The sequence below is a fragment of the Ostrea edulis genome, chromosome 3 (genome assembly GCF_947568905.1).
Source record: "Ostrea edulis chromosome 3, xbOstEdul1.1, whole genome shotgun sequence".
Lineage (NCBI taxonomy): Eukaryota > Metazoa > Mollusca > Bivalvia > Ostreida > Ostreidae > Ostrea > Ostrea edulis.
This window is the reverse complement of record NC_079166.1, coordinates 76,036,474-76,056,013: the sequence shown is the minus strand read 5'-3', so window position 1 is coordinate 76,056,013 and position 19,540 is coordinate 76,036,474. Positions and strand designations below refer to the sequence as shown.

Sequence of the window (19,540 nt, the reverse complement as noted above, 5' to 3'; positions counted from 1 at the left end):
TATTGAGCGTACAGTAAACTCCAATGTCCAGTTTCACCCTTGACTTTGATCATGTGATGTCAATATCAAAAGGGGCCATCTACTCTTTAGGTTGTATCAGTGTACCAAGTTTGACGTATGCCAATCAAATGGTTCTCAAGATATTGAGCAGACAATATATTCTTATGTCAAGAGTAAATTGACCTTTGACCTTTTGACCTGAAAAACAATAATGCTCCTTAACCCACATATGAAATATCATTAACATCAAGTGAATGGTCCTCAATATATTGAGCAGACAACATCAGGTCTACCGACCGACATACCGACCGACTGACAGGTGCAAACCAATATGCCCCTCCTCTATGAACTATGAATAACAAGAAGGAGTTATGGATTGAATTTGTGAATTATTGGCCAAAATGCTGAATGTTCATTAGAAATTTCAAGTAAATCAGAAATATGTTTTTTTAAGAACATGCGTTCTATTTATAAAATATATGAACCAAAGAACAAGGTACGATTGTGTATATCAATAAAAAAAGGTCCACAAAATTTCTCTGTTTTAAGTGTGTTATGAATTAAGCTTGGTCTGTTTTCAGCAAGTGAAATGGATGCCAAGTATACTATTTCAACTTAAATCAAAGTTATTGCTTATTTGATAGCATCATTACGTCAAGGATCAGACGTTTCCCCGCCTTTTATTCAAATGGAGCCTGGTAACTGTTAAATTTCATCCAGATCATTGTTTGGAAAATGTTTGCCCATCCGTAAAGCAAAATGAAATTAATATATATTGTGCATTAATAGAAGATGAAGAATGTATTTGAATATGAATTTGCTCGACGCATGGGCTGTATGATTTCTCAAGGGAGAACCCCTTGAATTTATGAATATGTTTTATTTATTTTTGGCATTTGTGGTAATTTTATGCGAACTTCAATCTCCTGTCATATAACACAGAACAATTTTGGATCAAATTAAACATTGTTTGAGTTTGCTTATACATTCCTTATTCAAATGCCAGATTTTGGGACTCCTGCTGAAGTCATCCATTTTCTGGACTAGATGAATGTAGAAACTGCTACTTGTATAACATATACACGTTTAAATATGTAAAACTTATACAGTACCAATTTTGATGCACCAGATGCGCATTTCGACATATATAATCATTATCGATTTTTGCATAAGACACAAAAACTGCAAATTTATATCGTTTGGATTAAAGAATCCTTCCACCACAAGATTTAATCCATTTAAAACCGTTTTACATTTTGAATCGGCATGCAAACATTTAACAGGATATATGTAAGTGGTAAATATATGATATACTACGTTAAATAGAATAAGTATTGAATCGCTATCTACAGAGTAATGGTAGCATTATACGCAGTTATACTCAAAAGCTGAGTGGCTAACTTTCTTAAACAACCCCTGAACATATTTTGTCATTCAGTGCATATTTTGTCATGATGGATAGTTAACCAGTGCATGTTCCATGACGTCATAATCAGTGATGGACCGATATATACGTGGGACCTTCATATAACGTCGTATTTCATCGAAGTATGGCGGTATTTCGTCATTGAATACTATTTCATCAATCACTATGTTTACCTTTCAATGTTTTCGTTTCTTCACATATTTGGAATATCTCCTCGTGGACCTCCAGTCCTTCCGTTGATGTCACATCACGTATCTCTACGTCACTACACCTGAGCAGACGTTTCAGTAGCGTGGTCTTGCCGGCCCCGGCACATCCTACGATCATCCCCCTGGCGTGATGAACCGTCTGTGTTCCTCTCTTGGCGTACTCCACGTACCGCTCTCTGGCCTCTTGGTCCCAGTCCAGTATTTCATCAGGGACTCCCACTGTAAAAACAATCCCTCAATTCAACGTTTTACATTAAAATTATTTGAAAAACTCGTTTATCAGATGATTGTCAACGTCGTTTGAATTCATTTATAATCTGCTTAAATGGCTCAGTTATCGGAATCCACGGATATAAATGAGGAATATGTTGCAAGAAGTTAGAGATGCCCAATTCTTATTATATTCAATAAACATGACATTGACCATTTTGAACTCACCCTGAAACTGAAATTCCTCCCCTGGGGGTCATGAAATTTACAATTTTAGTAAATGACTGTCTGCTCTTTTTAAACATCCAAATAGTATAAATTTATGAATTTAGTATCAATAGCACTAAAGAATATTACATACAAAGTGCAGATAACGAACAGTGATCAATCTCATAACTCCTATAAGCAATACACAATAGATAGTTGGGCAAACACGGACCCCTGGATGCACCAGAGGTGGGATCAGGTGCCTAGAGGAGTAAGCATCCCTTGTTAACCGGTCACACCCGCACATATAATTACTAATTTGCCATTCTGGCTCTGTCCTGTATTCTGTACCTTTACTCCCGGGCTCATGAAAGTTATATTTGTAATAGAGGCATTCCTGTTCCAGGCATCCCCAATTGCCTCGAATCTCAATTTTCACACATGCTTTATGACAGTACATTTAAGGAGAAATTGAATCTACGTCACCCACGAATAATTACTCCACAAATATACATTTTACACTATCATACACACTGTATATATATGAGTGATTTTAGACTATCTTTTTGATCTATACCAAAAAGATTTCAAAGACCGTGTTAGAAATTGATCCAAGATAAATCACAATGCAAATCCAAATCACATCATATATCTGTTATGCAAACATTTGTATATACCAATGCGTGCATATAGTAGACTCTAGAGTCACTCTGTAGAATCAATCACTTTGAAGTGCAAATATAACAATAAACAGACCCCCTCGAAATAATGCATACGTATGTGCATCACATGTATGCTATAGGTGGTACAGGAGTTATATTATTTGAACAGATGCCAAAAAGTTGAACTAGATTTTATAAAAATCAAATAGAATTCTGACAAAATGCATGCTACTAGTGGTATCCGCAGAAGTATTTTATAAATAGAAAGGAAATAATTAATAAACTGTAAATGGTGTGCGGTAAACACATAATGTCACTTAAACACGTGTCCTATTTATCAAATCAGAGGTGAAAGCGAGAGACAAGGTCACCCAACCATCATAAATGTATAATACACGCTTACTAATGTTTGGCACACACATACACACACACAGAGAGAGAGAGAGAGAGAGAGAGAGAGAGAGAGAGAGAGAGAGAGAGAGAGAATATCAAAACATCCTTTATTGGAATATTTCCAGCTTTCTGATTGGCAGAGATAATGATATAATGTTTCTGTCACCCCCACGTGCATTCGGGGTGAACATTTGAATTTTCCAACATTGGATTAAAATTGCAGAACATTTAATATGCAAATCGTACACTCTAATAGCCGGTTTCGATATTTCTAATTATACAATGGAATAATGAAAGGTGAAGATAACGAACAGCGATCAATCTCAGAACTCCTATAATCAATACAAAATAGAAATTCTTTTTAAATCACAGACACCCGGTAATACAAGAAATGGGATCATAGTTATAAGAAAAACAACACTTATTAACATTTTCCCGGTCAAGGTAATGTTTTAGGTACAGTCCCCGAAGTGTTCTAGTTTACAATTATTTTTCTGTTCGCTCACCGTGCGTTCACGGTGCGTTCTCTGTGCGCTCACCGTTCACCAACCGCTCGCGTTCACCGTTCACAAAGTGTCCACTGTGCGTTCACTGTGCGTTCACTCTTTGGCCTTGCACTGTCATTCGGAACACTAAAGTGCTAGGATCGATTGTGATAGGGAGAAGGAAATGAAAAAAGAACCCCACACACGTGCAATTTCGCATTATGAAATTTGGGCAAAACACGTTTTATAATTATAACCATGAACTTAAGTCTAGACAAGTCAATTCCCCCACTTTGAAATTGAAAAGAAAACTATGCCACACTTTAATGCCTATGTATGCTTAAGGTATCTGATCCATAAAACCCACATTTTCCCCAATAATTAATTGCTATGTTATACAAAACTTGATCAAATGAAAAATAATTAACATACACAGTGATTCACCAAAATTGATAAGACATATAAGAAATATCTGTTATAGAGTCCCTATCACAAAAACACATTTCTGACATATAAAATCAATTAGAATATAATTTCTAAAGAAAGTTCATGGTGAAAAGATTCCTACTACCAGAAAAGTAAAGGTCACCATACATATTAATTCACTATAAATAAATGTGGCATCATCTCTCTCTCTCTCTCTCTCTCTCTCTCTCTCTCTCTCTCTCTCTCTCTCTCTCATCGTTATCTCACTAAAAATCAGGCATTTTGTTTTCACAAAAGAGTTACTGTTTCAGACATTGACTTTTTGTGAAAATAAATGCTTTTTATGGATCGGATACCTTAAATGTCATTTGAAACTGATTTCACAAGCATTTTACGCCCATATCTATGAACGACATTGTGAATAAATTTATTACTGCTTTCGCCAAATTTGAAATCTTTGCATCGCCTGTCGTTATACAGAGCATGGCGTAGCCAAAAAAGGAAATGAAGTGTACGCAAAACATGGCAAGGGGTCTGGGGCCCTTGAGGCCAACGTGGATTGAGATCAACGACCTAATGGAGGCCATGGGGTGAATCCCCTGAAGCTCCCGAGTTTTACTAATGGAGTCACATATTCTGTGCATAGAAACAGGAGTTTTTGTCAATTTCCAACGTGCAATATTCAATTTGAACCCACACACCGTTGCTACATCTAGTTTGCCCAACTATCTATTTTGTATTCTTTACAGGATTTATGAAATTGATCACTGTTTGTTATCTTCACATTTCATCTATAAAAAAAACAAAAAAAACATAATAATTCATTGCTTAAATATATGACAAACAATATTTTTCGTGTCAATAATATTTTCATCGGTCATTGTGGTATTTTCCTTTATTTCGAATCACAATAACTCTCGTATGAAAATATATCTAACTTAAGGTAGTAATTGATTTTGATTCCAACTATATCTCCGTAAAATATTTTCTTCTAGAAAAACAAAAGGAAAAAAAATAAATTCAAAAGTCAGGTTTATACATTTAGTATACCACCTGCATCTAATGTATATGTATGTATGTTTGTATATATATATATATATATATATATATATATATATATATATATATATATATATATCAAAATATGTTATTTCGGGAGAGGGGACCATAATACGACATCGGGCGCTTGATGAGAATAAAACCATAATATAATTAAACACCACAAGTTTGATGTAGAAGTGAAGATAGATAATTGAATGAATGATATACCTCTCGGTCGTAAGCGAGCACCTGATCACCAGGTGACAGGTGACTGTATGCATGATAGATACATGTATGCATCCCCCTCTAGTTTGAAAAATGGCATAACATGGTACTGTATGAATCAATAGACCACAATTAAGGCAGGATTTAAGTGATGTTGTTTACTCACTCACAATTATTCAAAGAAAGGTGAAAATTACGAACAGTGATCAATCTCATAACTAATTTTTATTCACACTACGTTCCATAATACTACCCATCAATTATAAATAAGCATCCCTTGTTGATCGGTCACATCTAAGCGAACAAAAATATCAATATCGAACTCTCATAGATAGAGGATCGGAGCAACCGCCACCAAAGTAGATTCTGACTCTTACTGCAACATCAGTGGAGTGTTAATCCTAAACTTCTAGCGAAAAGATACAAATAGTGAAGGATCCTATAAAATCGATAAAACGAAATGTAGGAGACGAATGATTATGACGGACACAATTATTTATTGTAATTTAGCATCATAAGCACATTGTCACCTATTCATCAATAATCATGTCATTTAAACGATTCTTGATAAAGTATTGGTAATCAATGTAGAAACATTATGTGAATAACAAAGTCAGGTGATTCATGATAATCATACTTACAACGTGCACTGATACTGTCATGAATCCTCCTGTCTGACACGGTACGGTGTGTGAGGATGTCCAGCTGTAGTCTGTCTATGAACAGGACGTACATCTCACCCGGATAGTCCGGTATATACAGACACCTCTCTCCCTCACCCTTCTTATAATCCCACGACCGACAGTATTCTGATATCACGTCACGTGACGCCGTGGTCAGAAAAAACTTCAGATCACTGTCCTCCACCAGGCACTCCGTAACGAACGCGTACATGACGTCATGTCGGATTTCGTCTGATTTAAATGTGATGACCTCGTCCTGTGTCTGAATGATATCATCTGTAAGATTCCTCATACGGACGTCATCAGACAAGGCAAGCTTTGTAAAATACCTCTCTCTGATTTTCCTTAGAACATCTTGTTGTTTGTGTTTGTGGCCCTTGGTATTTACGGTATGTTGCTCAGCTAACAGAAGGCAGTACAGACGACTTCTGACATTATCTGGATACTCGTGATATTTACCTGTTACAAGTAAAATTTTATGATACACTCTTAATTAACATTAACAATAATTAACACTAACATTAACAATAATGAACATTAACATTAACAATCATTAACATTAACAATCATTAACATTAACAATCATTAACATTGACATTAACAATCATTAACATTAACATTAACAATCATTAAAATTAACAATCATTAACAATAACATTAACAATCATTAACATTAACAATCATTAACATTAACAATCATTAATATTAACAATAATTAACATTAACAATCATTAATATTAACAATCATTAACATTAACAATCATTAACAATCATTAACATTAACAATCATTAACATTAACATTAACAATCATTAACATTAACAATCATTAACATTAACATTAACAATCATTAACATTAACAATCATTAACATTAACGTACAAAGTCGGTCAGTCTACTGGCCTAACCTAGCAGAATAGTTCGTACAATGTCGGAATCAAACCAGTGAATTTAAATTTATTATTTTAATTTTTTTTTTTTTATTGCAGCTGATTTATGAGGGAAGAAAATAAAACTTCGGAACAGGCAATAGAGACTTCTTAGACAGATAAGAGTCGAAAGGAGTCAGTATTGCTGGTCTTGGCGGCAGAAGGCTAAAACTTATTTGATCCCCTCATGATCTATCACTCTAACGTGTGTATTTCGGATCAATGAATTGTCCAAACAGTACAATGCCATTGTGACAGCTTTTAAGAATACATGCATTTATCAAAATTTTGGTGAATGACACATAGAGAAACTTTAAACAGAGCTAGCCTAGTTGTTATTTGATACATCCCCGGCTTCCTCATGTTTTATTACGCTCATACTCAACACTGAGCAGCGATTATTTCAATAAATTTATGGACAATATCAGATTTTAAGACTCGAATAAGAATTTTGGATTATCCATTTTTATCTAAGTGATGTACTTTAAAAAAAAAAAAAACATTGATACATGACTCCCGATAAGTGTTAGAATAAAGTGGGAGGGGGGGGGGTGATAAGACTGTTTTAACACTTGCAATGAAATTATAAATCATACCTAGTTTATTCAAATGCAAGTATTTCATTGAAAGTATGCGAAACGTTTCGTAGAACATTGTAGTCTTGCCTTTTATAATACTATCTATTCGATCTTTAGTTAAAGTTTTAGTCAGACATTCAAAATATTCATCCCGTGGGTATCCAGGTTAGAATAGGTCATAAGTACCTCTTGATTGTCGTAAGAGGCAACTAAATGGGGCGGTCCTTCGGATGAAACCGTAAAAACCGAGGTCCCGTGTCACAACAGGTGTGGCACGATACAGATCCAGCCCTGCTGAATGGCCATAAGCGTCTAAGACAGGCCTAAATTTTGCAGCCCTTCACTGGCAGTGGTGGCGTTTCCATGTGCGTGAAATATTCTCTCGAGGGACGTTAAACAATATCCAATCAATCAATTAATCCATTCAAAATATTCAATATGTTCATTTAAAAATTAGGCCTTCAGCATACATTGTTTAACATCACAGTTTTAACGATCTACAGTACAGCTACTTCTGCATGGATTAATCAGGCTTGACATGCCGTATGTACAAAAGGTCTTTTAATACAATACATGGACCTTTGGTGTCGCAATTCCACAATTAATCAAAAATGTTATACACGCCATATCTAATTGTTTTTTAAAGGTCATTATATCGACACGTCTACAATCACTGTGCAAATGCATATAATCTATTTTACCGGAAGTTTACCCTCTCGCTTTCTATACATCCCGGTGCGAGCGCTGCTAAACTAAGACCACATTTCCCACCACACAGAGTCGACCGTCACTCTGCTTTGCGTCAATGGTTACATGTATCATTTAGACGTTACATAAATGTTTGGTCTACAGAAATAAGAATGTACAGCGCGGAATTGACGATTTGGTTTATGGTCATACATAATTATCTTACGTATATGTCGGTGTTATTCATGTGTGAAGATTCAAGTTGTCAATTTTTTTTGGAGGAAAAGTGTATAAAAAAAAAAAGCAAAAAAAAAACCAAAAAAAAACGAGGGGATACACTCTCTTAGTTCACAACCCTTACCTGGGGGGGGGGGGGGGTGTCTAAAATTCAATGTGTGGGTTTATCACGAAAACGAGCTGAATTGCATTTGAAAACTAATGTGTTATAATCTATTTTTAATTGATTTCCAAGATTTCAAAGGCAATTCAATATGAAACTGTCATACCCATCAATTAATCTTTTCTCTCATTGTGTACAAAATGCAGATAATACATGCGTCCACTATTTTACGGTTGCAACACAGAGACACACGTAAAATTATCATATCACAGCAGTAGCTAACACGGTATGGATACACTATAATGACTATCTCTAAATACACCGGCGGATATAGAGGTGCGCCCCCCCCCCCCCCCCCGTCTATTTTGTTTTCAAAGTTTAGGTTAGAAATCAATTCGAACTATAGAAAGAGGGAAAATCAAATCATATACATGAATGTAATAATTGATTCTAAAAGTTGCATCAATGTCAAAATGCGTAAAGTCCCTAACTCCGTCACTTTCGGGGAAATCCTACGCAGTTTGTAAACGAATGTGATTGTGATGTAATTTTTATCATGCTGAAAATCTACAATGAAATGCCAATAAGTTATAACAGTCACTTCAAGAATATATCAAATACAAATAACAATAGATTAATATGGAATATATTATATCTATCATATGTTAAGTGAAATCAGTAAGCACTTTCCCTCTCATGCGCTATCACATTGATTCCTGCGTCGAAGCGCCAACATGCTTATTTTCACCTGACAGTCACTTAGATGGAGGTCTAAGTCATGGGTTAAAGATGATATACCATATTTGATACTGTGGCTTAAATATATGAATTTTCGCCTATATCTGCCTTTATATGTTCCATGCACGTTGGAGATAATGTAATCGCGACATTATTACATATAAATAAAAATATGTTATATTAACCTTACCTATTTATATTGTTGATACTTTTCCTAAACTACAATTCAAAACTTTCTGAAATTTTTCCAATTGTATTTGTAATAGGGGTGTAATTGCAACTATAAAGGCTAATTATAGGGTTAAATTTTACTCTTAAAATCACTAAAACTAAGGAGCTTCCGGGGGGCGTCTTGGAAAAAAATCCACGCCCCCCCCCCTCCCCAACCAGAATTCCTGGACCCCACCCCTAAAATATTACTATATTTGATTATTATAATGACTTATAGTAACGTTATCTTATATCTGTGTTTCTGTGACCTTGATTGACCTTTATAAATCCTTTACTGAGTAGCTTAGAAAAAAATTGTTCCAAAGACGTCATACACTGATTAAAAAAAAATCAAAAGCAATTCAGTTGTGCCATAATTATTTGACTTTCATCTTATCTATGACCTTGAACGTTTTTCATCATTTCTCCATAGTTCATTAGATTAATTCCAGATAACATTAATTTATTAAGTTCTTTTAAGAAATGAAACTTATAATTCTTCACTCCATGCATGTATCAAACAAAAAATTGGACGGAAAACTTCATCATTGCGCGTAGTAAATTTTCGTTTGATACATGCATCAAATAAAGAATTATAAGTTTTATTTCTGATCATTTAATTATATCTTTAACACAGGAAAACAAATAGTTTCTCTCACCTAAAAAAAAAGCTTGAATCAACGTTTCTGATGCGTAGGAATACCTAAACATAACAATGCTATGAAAACAACGACCAAACTGGCTGTGCGTTTAGGTGAGGTGCAGTTACTGGACAGAACTAAATGGATTATACGTCAAATTAAAGGAAAATCGGATCACGCGCTCGTCCTTTTCCGTAACCTGTTCATTTGTGGTTACGGAAATAGACGAATAGTTACGATTACTTCTACCAGCCAGTGCCCTACGTCATCAAGTTGACTATTCTGCCACGTTATCATTAGGCCTACGTGTGCTGTTTCTTTAAAATAATTTGTATGTTATTCACATCTTTGGTTGTGTTTATTTGTGGTAGCATCAAATAAATAAATTTTGTTTACAATGCATGTTTGGAAATTCCCGTTCTATAAGCAGCGCTAAAATGAGATCGGTCGTTAAGGGGAACGATGCATTCCAGAGAAAACTAGTCCCGCGTGATTAGTGCAGATGAAGTCCGGACGATTTTTTTTTGGACACAGAAGTTAAAGGAATTTTTCATCCAACCTGCATCGTTGTTAAGTCATCACTTTAAAAGTTATTAAATTATTTACAAATGCAATCTTTTTAATTAAGTGCATTTAACCTTACCGGATTTCCTCCTGTTCCTTTCACATTTCAACATTACAGCTATTTTGTAATAGCTCATCAGGGACTGGTCAATAGTTATTGGGGAGTTGGGACTGGTGCAAAATGCAAAAGGACACACATTTATCTTGACTTACATACTTATAGACCTCCAACTTTTTTATTGTCAACACTTTTAATTTTTACAAATGTAGCAATGAACAACAAATATTACAAAGTATTTTAAACTTTCAATTCAACTATCTTACAAACAATAATGCTGAATTGTGTTCATGATTTATTTCATGTCCAGGTTGAATATACTAGAGATAATTTGCAAGAAAATACTGGATCTTTGAAATTTTTCAATATCAAAACATGTAATAAAAAAATCACAAAAGAAGTATTCAGATGTGAATAAAATTGCAAACATTACACATACGTTTTGCATGGAATATATATTTCAATCATAGAAAATAAAAATGGTATATCATGTTGGTCATAACCTGAAGGATACAGACCAGAAATTAACTAAAGTCTAAACACATATTTGATAATATGATAGTTTGCCAATACAACTTATAATTGGGTCGAATGCTGTCCGACTTGTTTCATACTGATTGTCAGACCGTTCTTGACACATTGATTTGACTACAGATAACCCCGTTCACGTGATCAAGATATATGGCTCATGGCGGGTGTGACCGGTCGACAGGAGATGCTTACTCCTCTTAGACACCTGATCCCACTTCTGGTATAACTAGTGGTCGGTGTTTGCCAAACTCTCTATTTGTATTGCTTATAGAAGTTAAGTGATTGATCATTGTTCGTTATCTTCACCTAGAGAGTATTGAGATGTACAAATACCTGCAAGTACATGAGACAACAATTCAGTAAAACAGTAATTTAAAAAATTGCAAAATATAGCATTTTAAACAACACTTTAAGAAAAAATAAGATGAAAATAATGAGATTTGTAACTTCGCTAGACAAATTATCGAACAAACTTGACAAAGTAAACAAACGTTTCTCAGGAACCTGTATCCCTCAGCTGATATAACAATGGAGAGACAAATTTTAAGTGATTATTATGAAGAACTCGGGAGATTTTTAAAATGGAGTAAAAATGTTGTTTATTCTAACATAGATATTTATTTATTAGATAGGACACACACTTTTATTACACATCCGATATAGGACAGGAACTTTTTTGTATTTTTAAAAGATATGACATAGGGCTTTTTTCAAATGGTAATATGGAATTCACTGGTCCCACCCCCAATAAATATTCACCGGTCCCTAAAGAATATTATCAATGCACAGTGTGATACCCAAGTATATTAAATTAATTGATGGAATGTTGTTCAACGTCCCTCACGAGAATATATTACTCGCATGGGGACCACCGCCGGTGAAGGGCTGCACATCCTCGGCCTATGCTCGGCGCTTATGGCCTTTTAGCCACATCTGCTGTGACACGGGACCTCGCTTTTTGTGGTCTCATCTGAAGGACCGCCCCAGTTAGTCGCCTCTTACGACAAGCAAGGGATACTGGGGACCTATTCTAACCCGGATCCCCACGGGATCCCAAGTATATAAATGAGGATCTGTATTTCATGTATAAGGTGAAGATAACGAACAGTGATCAATCTCATAACTCTTATAAGCAATACAAAACAGATAGCTGGGCAAACACGGGCCCCCGGACACACCAGAGGTGGGATCAGGTGCTTGTTTCTTTCTCTTTTATTAGAAGTAATTTTGGATAATGATAGCCTTTCTATTCATATCTAATGAACATTTAACCTATGCATAATTGGTATTTATCTTTCTGGTAATTTTCTTAAAAGTTTAGTAAATTTGAACAATATTTATTCAGAGTGAAATGAATGGGTAAAGCTTGCATCAAAGTTTTAAAAAAGGCTTGAAAAAAGTGACATTTGTTAATCAGAACACTTGGTTTTGCTATAGAAATAATGTATCAGATTGAATGATAATCAGGGATGGTGTTTGGAAAGTTTTCGTCCTTATTTTTGTGTCATATGATTTGTAAACAACTGAAATTTAACGGTGTTTAATATTCTTAAATAAAGAGCAATCGAGACGAGTGTTTCAAAGGTTCTCTTTATTTCGTATATATTTTTGATATGATTTAGACAGAACTCAGATTTATCTGTACAGAAACCTAGCACAACATCAGCATAACTTAACTATGATTTCCCTAATGCGAAAGCACATCAGCTTCTCATATTCATGTTACAATATATCATGGTATTTATGTCTCCCGTATGACTCGATAAACATGAACATGTTCTGCGTAGGATCACGTTTTGAATTGACGTACACTATTGACAAGAATGTTTAATTAACAGGAGTTTCAACAGTCTCGTTTATAGTTACCATTTTGCAAAGCAAATTCTCTTGTCCTTTCAACGATGTACATAATGTAATTCATAAACACACCTGGCATTAGATCGAATACTGTCTAGATCGTCCCAGTGGAACTAATTACCCAACAAATGATTAAAGGCCCAGAACGATATATAGACTCAAATACATTGTATCAATATTAATTGATTATAGTACACAGATTATGCTAATAATAAGTCTTTAAAAAGATACAAATTTATAATTTTATTTTTATCCAAACTACATGAACACAGGTGTTTAACGATTTATTATAACGTTAATTTGGGTAATAAATGGACGTGATAAGTGAAAGTACAGACGGTTTGTTATTTATTTATTGTTCAGTTTATGAATTGGGATTAGAAATTCAACTTAGAAATTATATATAATACTGCAAATTCTATGCAATGACTTGTTACAATACTCAAACATTCTGAGTTGTCGTGTAGTGACAATGTCCAACTAAAATTCAACCAAACTATAATACGCATTTTCCGAATTCGTTCCTGCATATTACTATCTTAGGAGGTATACGGAATTTTGGGATTGACTTTGGTAGTAATGTAGATTTATTTTGTATGAATATATTAGCGCATAGAGTAAAATTGTATACCATTTGGTCAATTGTTTTCATATCAGCGAAATAGGGTACCTTATATTTTGAATTTTACACCTTTACCCTTTGATAGTAAATTCGAACCCAAGGGATATAATTGCCTGTGAGCAAGACGTATATAATCTACTTACATGCAAATGACTGTTGTAAAAATCAATGCATTCTCTGTATGATGTTTGAATAATAGATTAAAACAAAAATATTCAAATTAATGGTAAACTAAGTATGTGTAAATATTGCCTTGCTCGTTTTGAAATACATTTCTCACTGGAAAGGGGGATTTATCGGTCTCTCAAAGCAAAAACACAACATGAATAAGAGACCTTAGAGACCTTACGTAATCATAATGACGCCATATCACATTGAAACATGGAAAGGTCACTTGCTTACATATATTCTTCCTAGGATTCATTATTAGCGGCAATGTTGTATGCAAGGGTAAGTTTTAATGTAGTAAAAACTTTCATAGAATCAAAATCCGCAAATCATTGCATTTTCTGATATAAACATATTTTATATTGTGGGTAGTGGCAAAGACTAAACACTGCAATTCCCAGCATTTTCTCAATATTGGAGTGACTTCAAAGGCAGCGATATATGCATTGCATGCATAACCTACACATGATTTATGTTATGAATATCGTAGCGAACGTCACCTTCAATATTCTGATCAATAAGCTCCGTAGAACTAAGATGACCGCCTTCACAGCGCAATGCTTCGTTGTGGTTGCTACATGTATGTGAATCATTGCGGTGTGCAAATGATCTGTATTTTTCAGTATATCTGTACAATTTGATAAACGGAAGATTAGTACTTTCTCTGATTGCATAAAATGATAAGGAATTACTCTAATTTTGGGACATCTTATATGATATAACTTAATTTGGGTTAGTTTACGTGTGGGTTTTTTATAATCCGCTTTGTGGATTATAGAGAGTAAACTTACCCAAATTAGATTTTATCGTACATGTATAATATGACCCAAAATTAAAGTCATTCCTTAAATACTTACCACAGCATTCTCCTATTCACCTATATTTCATCATTCACAAAACTTCATTCGAAAATTCGGAGGAAAACCATTTTCCAAAAACTTCAATCCTTCACAAACATCTTTCTACTGGTGCATTTCATGTATCCGCATAAACACAGCAAAATCGTATTTCAATAAAGTCGTGGTTATTGTGGAAGAAATTTTAAATAACCGACGTCCTGTTTCAAGGTAGGAGTAACCACGATCAATGACCTCCCTGTTAGGGGCATGATCAAATATTGATGTCGGATAAAAATCTAAATTCAAATAGTTAGTGAGAGGAGGATAGAACATCCCGTAAGTTCATGTTATCCGACATCGATTACATTTTAGTGGGAAAAACGACAAGCGACGGTTAAAAACCACATACAAATGTAATAATATCACATTTCTATGAACATTTAATGCTTTTAATTAACTTTCATTTGTGAATAAACAGTAGAAAATGTACCGGTATATAGAGTGCTATGTATACTTGTATGTGTTTACTTATGAAGCGATTAGTTTCAACATTCATCGTATCTAGTTTTAAGGGGGACTTTCGAAACTATGTGAATTTAGTATTTTGTCTGACATTAGAGTTTTGATCTCGCCCCTTAACTTTTTCTAAGCACTTAGACAGGTCTAGATCCTAAATAAGGTAACGAATTAGAATTACAGTTTAACTTAAATTGCTGCAACTGTAGTATATAAAGGAGAAAATCTTTGGCTGGACCGGGAATCGAACCCGGGACTCCTGTATTTCTAGTCAGGTGCTCTAACCACTGAGCTATCTACTGAGTAACTACTACATAACGATATCAATTTCCTCAATCTAATTAAAATCATACTTCTTAGATCCGCGCCGTATACGCCGAGGAAGTAGATCTGACATAATCCGATTAGGTGTCATGTTCAGATGAACTTTATGTCAGCCAATCAGAGCGTCGGCTTTGAAATCGTAGGTGTTCACAATTCAAGGAAAATGACTGCGATTGTTTGGTTTGAAAGAAAACATATCGCAGCTAGATGCGACGTCACCATGCACCGTTTACATCGACTGGCGTTTTATTCCTCGCGTTATTTAAGTAAACCATCTTGAAAACTATTCAAATCGTACCCATCCCTATTCATACATAAATCGGGATTCACAAATGATTTAATTTAGGTGTATTTCATATCGTACGTTTTGTTGTTTGTATGAACGGAATAGATTAGGCATTATTGCGAAAGTTTAAAATTCGTTATGCGAGAATATATATTTCTACAGTGTGGAATAAACTTCGTGGGAGAGAGATTACAGCAATTTGTTTACGAATTATCAGGAACCGCCTAAATAGCCATCATTGTCTGTATGGCGCAATCTGACTGGCTGATAGTTCTCATGAATATTCCAAGCAAAAGGTCATGTGGACATGACCCCCTATTGGGTTATGTCAGATCCTATTGTAGCGATTGTGAGCGTATTCTAGGATCTGATGTTAATTAGATTGGCAATTTCCTCATTAATGCGCTGCATTGTTAACAAAGCGCGTATGAATCTTGAAAGATATAGTACGTTTATTTCAACGGCTGAAAATTCCAACAGAAATGAAATAAAATTCAAACACATGTATTGTATAAACAAGAAATGTTTTAGAAACATATTTTCACCTTTTTATTTGGAATAAAAATGAATTTGTTACTAAAATTTCGTTAATTATTCTATATTAAAACCACTGTAAATTACATATGTTTGCTCACCTGAACCAAAGGCTCAAGTATGATTTAGTTTTAAATTGAACGTTTTCCAGTGTTTGTCATCAGCGTTGTAAACTTTTCCCCATTTTCATCATCTTCTCTAGAAACACTGGGCCAATTTCAACAAACATCGCACAAAGTATTCTTGGGTAAAGGGGATTTAAGTTTGTTCAAGTAAAGAGCTACACTCCTTCATAGGGGATACACATGTAAAAAGAAAACATTCAAAATAATGTGGGGCCATTTTAATACCTTCTCAAGAACCACTGGACCAGACAAGTTTATATTTACATGAAAGCTCTCTGATATAGTAAGAATTCTAGTTTCTGAAAGTCATACCTGTCTGCGAGAACATTTGGTAATTGACGAATATGTAGTCATGTTTAATACTTAAGCTTGATAATTAATGATTTTTAGTCGTTACATGTACCGTTGAGTGTTTTTTTTTCTGAACCAATCAACTTTTGACTTACTCTGCTTTCTGTAAGCTGTGTTGTTGATTATGTAAATATCCCAGTGTGGGTGGAGACCTATACATGATCTCACGATGTCAGGTCTTGTGTTAATGACGTCTCTCCTGAGCCACTTGACGTGTTGTACACTCCCCTGTGATCCGCCTCTGCAGTGCACACACTCCCCACTATGTTCCAGGTCCCTTATAAACTCCTGTCGTTGATCAAACGTCATGTCTTGTAATATGGTTGTTGGAACATGTACTGCAGAAAATGATAAACACACATCTTTGATAACATGCACGTTGTAAGTTATATATTGAAGGATTTAATTGATGTGTATTACAGTGAATAAACAAATGTTACATTTTATTATTCATATTACTTATGTACTCGTGGTATAAACTACAACATCGGAGAGCAATGCGACGTGTATCCACTTAATAATGACCAGGTGGTATTAGATCTTAACTCAACATCTAATGTTATAAATATAGTATATTAGGAATGTTAATTCTACCTATTTGTACTTCATACATTATAAGGATGCAAGACATGAAACAGTTTTGCATTTTAATGTTCCGTCTTACTAAACCAAATTCCAAAAAGTCTACTTTCCTTTTCACAATATTTATATTTTAACATTATATTCGAGCTTAAGAACTGCTATATATAAATCTTGGAATTCAAGTCACAGAGGCGTAGATGGATGTAAAAGTTAGAGTTATAAGTCACTAGAAACCTTTAAGAAGCACGGGTGACAAGAGTGTGATCAGCAACACGGATTGTGAGCTGTAGGTGCAATAAATCGGTGAAATATTGTGCGAAGAGAAATGAAGCAAACACGCTGGAATAAATTCAATGCACTGGGGATAAACTAGGAAACGCTGACAGTCACGCTGAAATACATAAGTTGCAGCAAAATGAATGAAAATATATGTTAACGGAAAACTAACATATCAACTAAATCACAAATGGAATGACCTCAGCTTCATTATCATTATCTTCTCATATTCATATATAGCAATTTTCCATTAAATACCTGCATATGGTGTTATGCCTTTCAACTGATTACATACTCAAGAAGTTGTTCTGCGAATTATCGTTTGTTTTAATCGAGTCAGGCTGCTGACAGAGAAATGGATGTCCAGGGGTTTCAACAATCTCATTCATTAAACTCAACATTTCGCAAATTATATTGTGGTTATTATATCGATCTAATTTGCCAATACGACATGCCAAAGGGTCAAATGCTGTTTGGCGTGTTTCATTTTAAATTCATTTCATTCTTGTGCATACTCTAAGTTCAAACGTATATCAAAGTATTACTTGTAATTCGCCACATGTCGGCTGTACGCAACATGTAAGTAATGTACAACTTTATGCACGGTACAAGAACTCCCTCATATGAATACCACACGTTGACAACGGGTTAAGACTATTTATGTGACATAGGTATAACGTATGTCTAACTGATTGATTAAGACTATTTATGTCACATAGGTATAACGTGTGTCTAACTGATTGGTTAAGAATATGTATGTGATATAGGTATAACGTATGTCTAACTGATTGGTTAAGACTATTTATGACACATAGGTATAACGTACGTCTAACTGATTGATTAAGAATATGTATGTGATATAGGTATAACGTATGTCTAACTGATTGGTTTAGACTATTCATGTGACATAGGTATAATGCATGTCTAACTGATGGGCTGTGTACTTTTAACTTATTTGTAACATATAACTGACGATTACATTACATCTATTTAAAGTATGTCTGACGACCTTGACTTTACTGGACTTGGTTTTTCAAAAGGTAGAACTTTTCAATGAAACGCTTCTTTTATTAAGATGTTTCTTTTTGTTTTTGTTTTGAATGTTTTAAATAAGTCATAACATAACTAAAATGTTCATATGAAAATCATTTTATATTAATGTCTTGGAGATTATAGGTAAAAATTCAACAGTCAAATATTGAAGCAAAGAAATGAGGACAACTCTTTTAACCTGTACATCCAAACGCATCGCAATAAGTCATAAATTATGAAATATAACAGGTGTTCAGAATTCTTAAAATTTTACAACAGAAATCATGACGATTTTCATACTCGTGACCTTCAGAAAAAATAAAAAAAATTAAGGAAATTTATCAATATCTAAATTATTTACATACCATTTTCTCTTCAGAAATACTTACAGTTATATCTTGGACTTACAAAGAAACATATTCCATCAGAATTACCAGGATTAATTTTGCATTCCAAGTCTATTAAACATGCATACCGCCTATTTAATTTGTCGATATCAATCTTTGACAAAATAAGAAATCGTGTAATGTATATACCCAGCAGTTATTATCTTACAGTCACGAACAATAAACTACAAAATAATTAATGAAAGATAATCTGAAATGTTGGTCTTAACAGGTTGGCTATTGGGGTAGAGTTGCCTAACTCCCTTTTAATTGGCAGGTTTTGGTGTGGGAGTGTTCTGTAATTTTTGTATTACTCCATCCTTTGATAAACAGTGCTAAAGGCATGGCTATCACGATTTTGTTTCTACAAAATGTCATAATGACATTGACCTCTTACCTTG

The 19,540-nt window shown here is 34.4% G+C and overlaps 1 protein-coding gene across 3 annotated transcripts in view; it reads right to left on the bottom strand.

Moving 5' to 3' along the window:
* Positions 1–19,540, bottom strand: part of LOC130052877 (uncharacterized) — a 46,551-nt gene that overhangs the window by 8,376 nt on the left and 18,635 nt on the right. For all 3 annotated transcript variants that reach the window (XM_056159028.1, XM_056159029.1, XM_056159030.1), the window contains 3 exons: positions 16,959–17,201; positions 5,926–6,426; positions 1,600–1,854 (listed from right to left, as the gene is read on the bottom strand). In XM_056159028.1, coding sequence (XP_056015003.1) covers positions 1,600–1,854; positions 5,926–6,426; positions 16,959–17,201 — 999 coding nt within the window. The remainder of the gene's footprint in view (positions 1–1,599; positions 1,855–5,925; positions 6,427–16,958; positions 17,202–19,540) is intronic.